The 10,993-nt window shown below is 46.4% G+C and overlaps 1 protein-coding gene across 1 annotated transcript in view; it reads left to right on the forward strand.

The window, feature by feature from the left end:
- Positions 1-2,433: 2,433 nt before the first annotated feature.
- Positions 2,434-10,993, forward strand: part of TSPAN32 (tetraspanin 32) — a gene marked incomplete at its 5' end in the record, with an annotated part of 20,087 nt that continues 11,527 nt past the window's right edge. The window contains one exon of the mRNA XM_009702236.1: positions 2,434-2,508. Coding sequence (XP_009700538.1) covers positions 2,434-2,508 — 75 coding nt within the window. The remainder of the gene's footprint in view (positions 2,509-10,993) is intronic.

Genomic DNA, 10,993 nt, shown 5'->3' on the forward strand with positions numbered 1-10,993 from the left:
CCTTTTGGCCGGGAAGGGAAAAAGCAGCCCATAATTCATTTATAAGATGTTCCCGGAGCCATGTAATTGCTCCGCACCGACTGGATGGAGAGGGAGCTTCCTGAGGGGCCGTGTCTCGGTATTCCCAGAGAAGCTAGACAGAAATAAAGGGAGAGCTGATGCTGGAGGTGAAGGACTGAGATGTGGGGTGGAGCTGAGGAAGGGAAGATGAGAAGGAGGATTTTTTTATTCTGCTGGAGTTTCTGGCCCCAGAGGGATGTCGTAAGTGCTGGAGGTGGTGAGGGAAGGAAGGGAGAAATCCGGGTGGTGCGACGGGCACGCTCTTGTTCTCACTCTCCAGGGTCATGGTGGGTCCTCTCAATTAAACACTTACTGGAGACATGTGCAGAAGAGCTTTCACATTGCTATCAGTGTTGGATTTTTTAATCTGCCATAACTTTCTCTTTTTTTTTTTTTTGTCTTTGAGCTTAATTTTGGTGAAAACATTGACTTTGTTATGCTATTTGTTGGGGGGGGGAGAAAGTTGTTGGAGGAGATGCAAAATGCAGGGTCTGGTCTTAGCAAGGAGCAACCTGAAATGCCGGAGTAACCTCACCTCCTTGCCCCTCCAATTTGTGCCGTACCTGCAGGGCTTGAACTGCTCCCACCCCCCGCCCCGGCTGCCGTTGGGCTTGGTCCTGCCATGCTTTGGTCCGTGGCATCTCGCCCTGCGTGCTCTTCCCCACCTTCGCTCCTTGTATCCCCCTTGTCACATCAGTGCTTGATCAGACTTTCCTCTCATCTCCTTTAGGCTCTTCTGTTACCCCATTTCAGCTCCTGGCAAGGCAGCGAGTGATCTCACCACCTATACGGCCAGGCAGCTGCCAAAAAAATAAAAGAAAAGGAGAGACAGGACATACATAATTTAAGGTTTTTTGTAAGAGCCATACTGGGGTTTTCCCCAGTGTCTGATGCAGAGCCTGAAACAAGGCAGTCCTGAAAAAGCGGTGAAATGCCAACGGCAGTCTTGTTCCTGGAGCAAAGCCCCCGGGCAGGGCATCATCCTGCTGCGAGCAGAGGAACAGAGCAGGCAGCGGATGGACGAGAACTAGCAAAAGGCAGTTTATTGGCATGTTCACATTCATTTCCAGGATTTGTAGTAACACATTTTCCTTTCTTGCTGCATATGGAGGAGTTTGGGGCTTTTGGTTGGGTTTTGTTTTCTTTTTTTAAAACCATACTTTTGTAGCAATATTTTTTTGGTGAAGCAGAATTGGTAGCAGCAACGCTCTTCTTCCTCTCCTTAAGCCTGAATTTGGTAAACTTTCATTAAAGATTTAATCTTTTTTAAGTGATTTCAGCTATATCATACTATGAAAACACTCATAGCAAAAAACTAGAAACCAAAATAAGCTGCAGTCAGTTGGGTAATTTTCCCCTGCTGCATAACTTCATGTTGGAAGAGGGACAATTTCATGGAAAAACTTGTAAGGGCAATAATTTTTGACTGGTGCTTATTCATCATCTTTTGCCATTCCAAGACTAAGCTGTGGATTCATATTTGATGAGCCCATTTGGCCTTCAAACGCTTTACAGGCACTTTTTTCCTTCCTTTTTTAAATAATTTTTTTTTTTTTAAATGTGAACAAGATCCTTTGGTCCAGCTGTCACAACAGGCAAGCGCTGTTTACATCAGGGGTTTGGTTTTGGACCAGATTTGTTCAAATAAAGAGACAACGCGTGTAACTTCCAGCTCCGCAAGCCTAGGGAAGAAGACAAAAGCTGCCTCCTGTGCTGTTGCCGTTATTATTTAGACACTTCAGGGTCAGTTGCTGGCCTTGATTATATTTCTGTCATCCTTTTGTCTAACGAGGATGGTGCTGATTTAAGGAAGGCGGCTTGGTTGTGCAGCTGCCACCTTACTCACAGAGTAAAGTCCAGCTCCTTTTCCAGGACAGGTTGCTCTCCATCCTGGTTACTGGCTTCTTCATGGACTATTTGTGTGGGTTGTCCCCTCTTTGAAACCAATAGCTGAGTTTTAAATGCAGGGGATAGACTCCCGTGAGTAAGGAGATGCTATTCTGGGGCAGGGTCCTGCTGCAGGAGAGGAGCATACTGTAAATATAATGTTTTTCTCTCCTTCCCCCCCCCCCCCAAGGAGAATTTGGGCAGAATAGGTTAACTGCTCTGCAGAAAGCCAGATGATTTTTGGACAACTTCTTCAAACGGCCACAGTGTAATTAGAGGGCTCGTGATGGAGAATCACATTATTATCCATCTAATTTCTTTTAAGTAACCAGCATTATGAAGGATATTAAAAGAAGGTGATGTTTAGCCCTAACTTTAACTAAACTTGCTGAAATGAGCATATTAAATATATCCTGACGGTGTTTTCAAATGGATATTTTTCTCCCCATGCTGTAACTGATGGTATTTTTTCCTCTTTATCCTCAGGGATTTTTCTGTTTTGCTCTGGCCTTCTGTGGATTGATCCCAGCTGCCTGCTGGAGATACACACACAGCACAGAGGTAAGCGTCGGCTGCTAGGAAATGCCACCAGCATCTCATCAGATAGAGATTTTTTCTTTTTTGTAGCAATTATTTCTCCCATAAAAGGGACATCTGGTGGTAATTAAGCCATCCATGCCGAGGTCTATCAGATGCATGCTCTGTCACATCCATCCTTTGCAAGAAAGAGGCTGCCTTCATCAGCTGCTTTTCCAACAGGGTCATCTGAAGGGAGAAACCCTCACACGGGGCAAATGCTTTGTCCTGAAAGCAAAACAAAATGCAAGTCTCATTTTAAATAGCTTTGGGTTTGTTTTTTTTTTTTTTGCAGGGGATGTTGTTTTGTTTTGTTTTCAATGAGATGCTTGACTTTTGAAAAGTCATTTCCAGCCAGTTCTAAGTCCTGCTAACGTCAATTGGGAGCCTCTATTCAAAGGTGCTGGCAGGTTGTGACTATTCAGGTTGTCTCTGGCAATGACCAGGAGAAACACGTGGGAGATGAGGTGTTAACTGGCAGCGGTGGTACAGTCAAAGGAGGTGTTATTAACTGGCAGCAGTGGTACAGTAAAAACACCAGTGTGAAAAAATGGTGGTTTGGGTCACTGTCATGCTGGACCAGAAACAGAAGATTGTGTGAAGTCGAATTTGCTGGAAAGTTGGGTTTTGAATTGTTAACCCAGAGCTTGCTGGTGCTGTGGCAGATGGGTGGTGTTGGAGATGCAAGGTGCTGGCGAAGTCGAGTCGAGGCATGCGGAGGGACGGCCCTGCGCATCCCAGCAGGTACGGGATGGCCCTGGGGTCAGGCTAGCAGGCTGCTGGGGAAAGCAGAAATTGAACCTCATACTTAGCAGCCGAAAGGAGTTTAGAGTTGTGGTTTTTTTTTTTACCCTTTCCTAATCTGATATAATTTGCTTTTTGTATATTTATTCCTCTTCCCATTCAGAGGAATTCGTCACGGCTTGGTCTTAATTTCCCTTCCTGCATCCCTGCACTCAAAAAAAGAGACTTAGGAGTGGAAAAAAAATCATGATTTCTGTTTGTTGAAAGCAGAACACTGATATTTTAGGCAAGTATCCAAATTATCTAACAGTAATTCAGGTAAGTGTTTGGGACTTTGATAGACGTTTCATACAATGGGTCAGTCCCCATCTCCGTTTTGCTCCTCCCTAGTCCCAGGCATTTGCCACAACCTGCACTGGTCTGACCAGCAAGGAGATCTGAGTGATGTGAAACATCAGCCCAGGGGATTAGGGTCACGTTGATGCTGCCAGCTCATCGCTTTAGGGTTACAGATATTGTGGGGGATCGAAGACCAGCGTGTCAGAAGGCTGACCATGACATTTCCTTCTGTGCTGGAGGAGCACAACCCCATCAAAACCCCAGAGACTAAATTCATGCTAAGCCTGTGGCAATTGCACTTCTCGGGGACAAGATGCCCTGTCCCATAATGGTTCCGTGTCCTGTGCGAAAATTAAAATCCAGTCCTCTGGAAGCAGAAGTCTAAAGGGCAAAGTCAAGGTTAAGGTGAGGCGTAAGGTCCTGCTTCTCTAGAAACTGTCCAGAACTGACCAGTGGCCGCAGTAGTTGAAAATCCTTCAAAACACGCAGATGGCTACGCCGGCCAGACCCAAGGTACCTGCTCTCAGACAGGCACACCCGCTCTTGGCCAGGGTAGGAGCATAAAAACCCAGCGAGCACAAAGCAATGCGCTCTCAGTGGATTTTCCCTCCGTGGATTTGTCCAGCCGCTTTGGAAGCGTTAGGGTGAGTGCTGATGGCACAGCAGCATCTCTCATCTCTACAGTTACCTGGCTTGAAGCAGATTCAATCAGAGCCGAGACATCCATGAAAAAGAGTCTTTCCACAGCCTCTGTATATATTTTCCCTGGTTTCAGGCAAAACTATCAAAATTTATTGTATTCACGCTAACAATTTAATATGGAAATGATGTTGTTTTCATGACCAACACAGAAGTGAGGCCTTGAGCACGCTTTCCTCCTTCTTCTGCAGAAGTTTGCAATGAGAGATTGAAAGAAAAGCTGTGTTAGTAAAGGAGAAAGGGCACCAGAAACTGTGTCCGGTTGGTCTTGTGAAATTGCGTTATCCAAACAGACTATTTAGGTACACTTTCTAATCCACAAACATGGAGTAGGGTGTAAAAAGGCTGCAAGAAAAAGTTGTGTATTGCGTTATATATACAGGGATGTGCCATTCAAAAAAATATTTTGCTGAAAATATTTAAAGGAGAATTACTTTCTCTGTATATCTCTTAATCACTACATCTGTTTTGACTTCAAATTATTTTCCTGGTTTTTTGCTTTGAGTGCCCTGCCCATGAATGCACCCATGTGTTATGGTTAGCTTTAGCAGTTGGTTGGGTTTCTTTAAGCAAAACAGCTTCCACTAGGCAAAACGAGGGGGGGGGGGGGTAAAATGTTTGCTTTCTTAGTAAAGAAAACCAGCAGTGTTTCTGACAACAGAAAAATTAAAATACCATTAGAGATCGTCTTGGGTTTCTCTGCTTCCTAAAATGCAAACAGGGAATATAAATGAGGAAAGATTTAATTAGGAGTATCACTTAAAAAAACTATGGAAATTTGGGTTCGCTTCCAAGGTAACCTGTCTCACGTAAAATGTTTGCTTTCTTAGTAAAGAAAACCAGCAGTGTTTCTGACAACAGAAAAATTAAAATACCATTAGAGATCGTCTTGGGTTTCTCTGCTTCCTAAAATGCAAACAGGGAATATAAATGAGGAAAGATTTAATTAGGAGTATCACTTAAAAAAACTATGGAAATTTGGGTTCGCTTCCAAGGTAACCTGTCTCACCAGTGAGAGCAAAGCAGCTGTGACTGCTCCTCCAGGACAGACAGACAGGGGTGCGGTGGTACAGAAACCTGAACGGAGCAGGGGGAAGACTCCTGAACTCTCATTATAGAGCCGTTTGGTTGTCCGACCTTCTCAAAGTAAAGAGCAAAATTAAAGCAGGTGTCCTCTCCAGTCTACTGCGTGTCAGTGCCATCGGAAGTAGTTCGTTGTGGTAAAACGGGGGGGAAAAATCAAACTCGGCCAAATTGACAGGTGTCTTGTAAGCCTGATGGGATGTACACAGCTATCAAGAAGGGAAGAGAAATTCGGGATGTAAAACTGAATTTGGATGAATATCCCCGTTACATGTGCCTGAATCAGTGCCTCTGAGCGCACCAAGGGGCTACTGCTCTCACGTTCATGGCTAAAACAAAAATTTGCATTTTTTTCCCATGCAAAATACATTGACTTTCCAGTGAAAAGCCAGACAGAAAATCAGGCTGTTCAGTTTGGAAATGCCAGCTGGGAGCAGGCATCGGTAGATCCTGACCTCTCCGACCCCAGGGGCAAGGTGCCGAAGGCAGGCAGCGCCAAAAGCAGAGCCCTCCCCTCCCTCTGCGAGCCAGGAGATGGGAGGGCCCTCCTGCATCAAACCATGGGAGATGCTCTCAGTGGTTTACTCCTCTTGATCAAAAAAAAAATTAAAAAAAAAATAATCTACCTTTCCTTCATAAAGCAGACCCCTCCTGCAGAAAATCATCTGACATGGAAAAGCCCAATATTCAGTTGAAAAATTGTTTTGATGGTTCTTTTCAAGAGGCAGTAGATAGAAATGTTGTTTGAACATGATGAAAGCAAGATGCCCTTTTTGCCTTTGTGACTCTTTCAGAGCTGTGTTTACAGTACTTCTTACAGAGAAGCTACACAGGACAGGGAAAAAAGAAGAGTTATTTGTAAATATTTGATATTCTCAGACCTGGGCACTGTAAAGAAAATGTGAATCTTCTCATTTCCCATTCTTTTCTGCTTTTGTGACCTTCTGTAGCTCCTGAACGAATTCTTTCAGACAGATGCCACAAGTTTTAATTTCAAGTTACCTGCATCCCAGGTAGACTCGGTGTCACCATAGTCTTTATTTTTAAAGTAACGTATACCAGACATGCAGAAGTAATGAACCTGAGATTTATTGTGCTTTATCCTAAAAGGTTGTTCCCTCCGTTCAGCATCCTAATTACTCCTGCTCTGTTGACCCATCCACGTGGCCAGTGAATGGGTTCTGTGAGGTCCAGGCCCCCTCCGTACTGTCTTCTCAGGCTGCTTTGCACCCATCTGTCTGTGTTAGAGTACCTTTAATGAGGAACTAATAACCTACCCATTCCCAAAGTACATTTGTCTGGTAGGTTCTACAAAGAAAATGGTGTACAAAATAGGGAGGAACAAGTAAGTCAATGTAACATCCCAGATCCTCGACCTGCCTTGCCAGCGTGTCTAACGCAGCCTTTCTGTTAGGGGCTACCCCAGTTTACAAGGAACTGCTTTGCCTCTTAGCCAAGGGCACCAGCAGAAGAGGTGCTGCTCTCGCTTGGAGAGGGCTCAAAACTTCTCTGGGCAGGTCAGCTGCTCGGAGGAAAATCTGAAATGAAAATATTTGTAATCTGGAGGTTGTTGAAGTACATTTTCTCCTGCTAGCCGTAGTGCCGAGCTGTTCATGTTTCAGTATTTTCTAGCTCGGCTTGTTCCTGAGCCCCATCCTCACCTGCTGTGCCCAACATTCCTCCTTCATCTCCATCCCATCACTCTCTCAAGCCCACAGCTCCAGAAACGCCTCAGCCCAGGCTCCAAGCCCCTGTGAAACTCGAGTGTGCTTTTCTGCCTGGCCCAAATCACTTGAGAGACCCAGTCCTTCCCCACGTCTGACCCAGCACAGACAAGGGTCTCTGGGAGGGCAAGGAGCATGTTTAGTTGCCCTCCCTATGGGCCACCTGGCAAAAAATGTGGTCTTGGCAGGAAAGGGTCATGAACCTGCCTGAGGAACAACACTGGTGGTGCAATCAAAGTTAACGAGAGACTGAGGTACAAGGGAGGGCAGGGAGGATGACCTCTACGCGAGCACCTTTGATGGAATAGCTGTGGTAACCACAGAAATGACAAGGTTTTTGGGTGGTTTTCAGCCACCTGAGGAAGTCCTGGTTCCTGAAGCCAAAGAGCTGAATCTTGTTTTCTAAAGTTATTTTTATGGCAGCTCCTTTCCCACAAACCGCTGCCTGTTTAGGTGAGGTCTTGGTCATTCCCAGCACGGCCCGACCAGCGCGAGGTCTCTTAGTCATTCCCCATGCAGCTGGGACCTGGGATGCGGAGAAGGATGTAGAAGAGACTTATGCCACATCTGGCACAGCTGGTGGGGAAGGCTGCTGCTTCCTCCTCCTCCTCTCCAGCTTCCCTTCTCTCCTCACCCATTAACTGCTGCTTTAAAAACCTTCCTGCAGAGCCTGGAGGAAAGGGCAGCTTTGCAGCTGTGGTACAAAAGACTTTTGGTACGCTTACTAACCAACACAAAAATAGGTTTGGGGTTTCATTGTGGCCCTGCTGTGAAGGAGACCGGAGGATTTTCATTGTCACATCATCTTCTGCTGTTGCCCTTCCCAACAGCATCTCAGCAGATCCTTCCCACACCCCTGTGATGCCGACCCGTAAGCCGGTCAGGATGGCAAGGGGAATCGGCAAAAATAACATCCCTGTGTAATGAAAGGAGTTTTGCTACAGAACGAGCTTTTTAAGTACAGAGATTTGTTCATAGGTAAACATTAGCTTAAAACCAATTAAATTACAATTTCCCAACTCAGGGCAAAACTTGAAATTGGTGCAAATAGTTGCCCATGCTTCTGGCGTAAAAGCCCCATTTCCCATGTCCTTTGGATGAAAAGGTCGCTTGGATTTGCGCTGGCTGCAATGATACAGCAATCTCTTAATTATCAACTGGTTTCTCAGGTTGCGGGGTGATTTCACAAGGAGGTTTCACCAGGGACTGTCGGCTCTGCACGTGTAGAAAGGCATTAGCCTCTCTGCGTTGCACTGCTTGTACTCGGAGAATAAATGTGAGGATTTAGCTTTTTATGGACAGGGAACGCAAGCCACCCACCCGCACTGTGGTTCTCCTGCAGCCTTGCTCTGATTGAACCTTTCTTCAGAGAAACCTGTTTGCTCTCCCGCCCTCGTGTCGGGCAGAGGAAACGGAGTCTTCTGTGCTTTGTTAGGGAGCAAGGTGGCATCTATTGAGATGGGGATTTCCTAATTTTCTAACAGGGCCTGGGGTGCAAAGCTGGAATTAACAGTTGCAGCTGTTAAATAATGAACATTGCTACACCTGGGGCCCCTTCTTGAAAAGAGCAGCTTCCCTCCTCCCTTCTCTGCGTATGGGAGCTGTGCTGGTCTTCTCCTGTCTGTGGGTTTTCCTCCCAACCACCACCTCTGCAGCATTCCCTGGGTCTCCAGGAGGCAAATCCTTTCTTTGCCTGGAGAAAACCATCCTGTGCCTGGGCATCTCTTGTTTCAGCAGGTATGCAAGGAGTGACCCAGCACTTCCCAGATGATTTCTGAAGCAGAATTGCAGAGGTCTTTCTAGTGGCAAACCAAGTCCATGGTTTTTCCAGGATGTGTTTGTGTCTGTCAGTGCTGCCGCTGGTGTGTGTTGGGGCAAACTCTTACAGGGTCCGGTCCATCTCATCTGAAGGCCATGCTTAAATGCAGGCTTAAGTCCTAGAGATTTTAACAGAACTTAAACACAAGCTGAAGGTGTGTTTGGGTGCTTTCTGAAGCCAAACCCGAAGCATACAGGTAGTTTCCTTTTGGGTTTTGATTCAGTGGGGCTGGATCAGGATTGTAGGCTCTCACAGGGGTCTTTCAAGAGCCTTTTCAAAAAGCAGCGATTTGGCTGTGAAAACACTGTGAAGAATCTGATGTCCTTCTTGCTTTTGCAGTTATTCTCCCCAGGCACAATCCCTTTAAGGTAAGCACCAAGTTTTTCCCAGTCTCTGAGGTCCATGGGAAAAACAAAAAAGGGGGAAAAGCCCTCCCCCTTCCTTAGTGTTTTTATATATTGTGACTCTTTCCTAGAGTTTATGTTCCCATGACACAATAACGGCCCACTCCCCCCAGTGAGACACTGCTCTCCTTTGTCTGAGGGGCCACGCGGGCATTCGCACTCATGGGTTTTCTAATTTATCGCTGCCCTCGGGCTGAACCCACATGGTCCCGTTTCTGCCGCTTTCTGTGGCAGAACGTTAGCCGGAGCTTCTGTCTCTAGCAGCATCAGCTGTGGTACCCAAGGCCACTCGGATGGTTGCCATCCCCACGGCACATCCAACCTTCAGGTGGCCGGGGGATGCTCACCACCGGGGGGATGCTCACCACAGCAGGGCAGCCACCACCAGCACCGAGGTGACAGTGCTGCCCTGGGGCTAGCTCTACTGCGGATACAACTCTTTTTTTTTTTTTAAGCTAAAACTGTTTCCAATGTTTTTCAATACTTTCTGTTGGGAAACAGTCTTGCCTGGCATTAGTTTCAAGTACTAAGGGCGAGAGAGCAGGGATGACTGAGATAATTTGACCACGATGTTGGGAGGTTCATAAATTGCTGGGTTGTGTGTGACGGGAGAACAAAGGGGCGGGACGGGGCCTTGGCAGCCTGGCGAGTTTGTGGTTCTGTTATAAAATGGACTGAAAAAATTAAAGGTGGTTTAAAAAAAACCAAACAAACAAAAAGCAAACAAACAAAACAATCCAAAAAAACGAGAGGACCTTGATACACTGAGGCTGGTGTCACTCACAAGGGGTGCAGCCCCAGATCTGGAGGATTTATTAGGGGGAAAAAAAAAAAAACTTGGTGTTGATTAACTGTCATCCTGGGTTTTCTCTGCTTCCCTGTGAAGCATCTGGTGCTGTGCCACCGCCGCAGAGGGATGCTCCTGGCTGCATCCGAGTAGCGCAGAGGTGGCCATGGGGCTTTATGGCTTGGCTGAGCATGAGGCTCTGATGTCCCCTGCCCACTGGCTGGTCGGGACGTATAGCACCCATGCAGCTGGACTTTTGATGTTCTTTTGGGGATGTGGAGATGCAAAATGAGGAGGAGGTGAGTGGTATAACAGCTCAGCGCTTTCTCCTGTTTTAAATGTTTTGTGCAAGGGCCTCGGAGAGAAACAGCTTTGTAAGGCTTTGCTTTTCCTGAATTTTTTGCTCCACAGTGGTTTTTGTTCTCTCTCCTTCTGTGCATTCCCTCAATGATGGACCAAAAGATGGTCAGGGTTTGCCTGGTCCTCTTGTGACACCAGAAAGTGGGAGGAAGTGCTTTTTTTCTTTTTAATGTCTATATATATAGATAGAAAAATCTATATCTATATATAGCTATTGGAAAGAAAAGGTGAAAACCATTTAGCTAAAAGCCACTTCCGGATCTTCTCGCATCAGCGGTCTCCAGTGACCACCGGCAGTCAGAGGGGAGCAGCACCTTCTTACCTTGCGCAGTTTTCCATGGGGGACCTCAAAGGCCGCCCTGGTTTGCAGTGCTGGCCGGATTTGTGCAGCTGGGGTTGACTGGTTTGAGGAAGGCTGGAGAGGAGGGGAGCTGCCATGCTATGAGGGAAATACAAAGCTGCAGCAAGCTGTAATGATGGTGTTAGATATGGCAACGATGGTGTGGCTGAG

The sequence above is a fragment of the Cariama cristata genome, unplaced genomic scaffold (genome assembly GCF_000690535.1).
Source record: "Cariama cristata isolate BGI_N322 unplaced genomic scaffold, ASM69053v1 scaffold33286, whole genome shotgun sequence".
Classification (NCBI taxonomy): domain Eukaryota; kingdom Metazoa; phylum Chordata; class Aves; order Cariamiformes; family Cariamidae; genus Cariama; species Cariama cristata.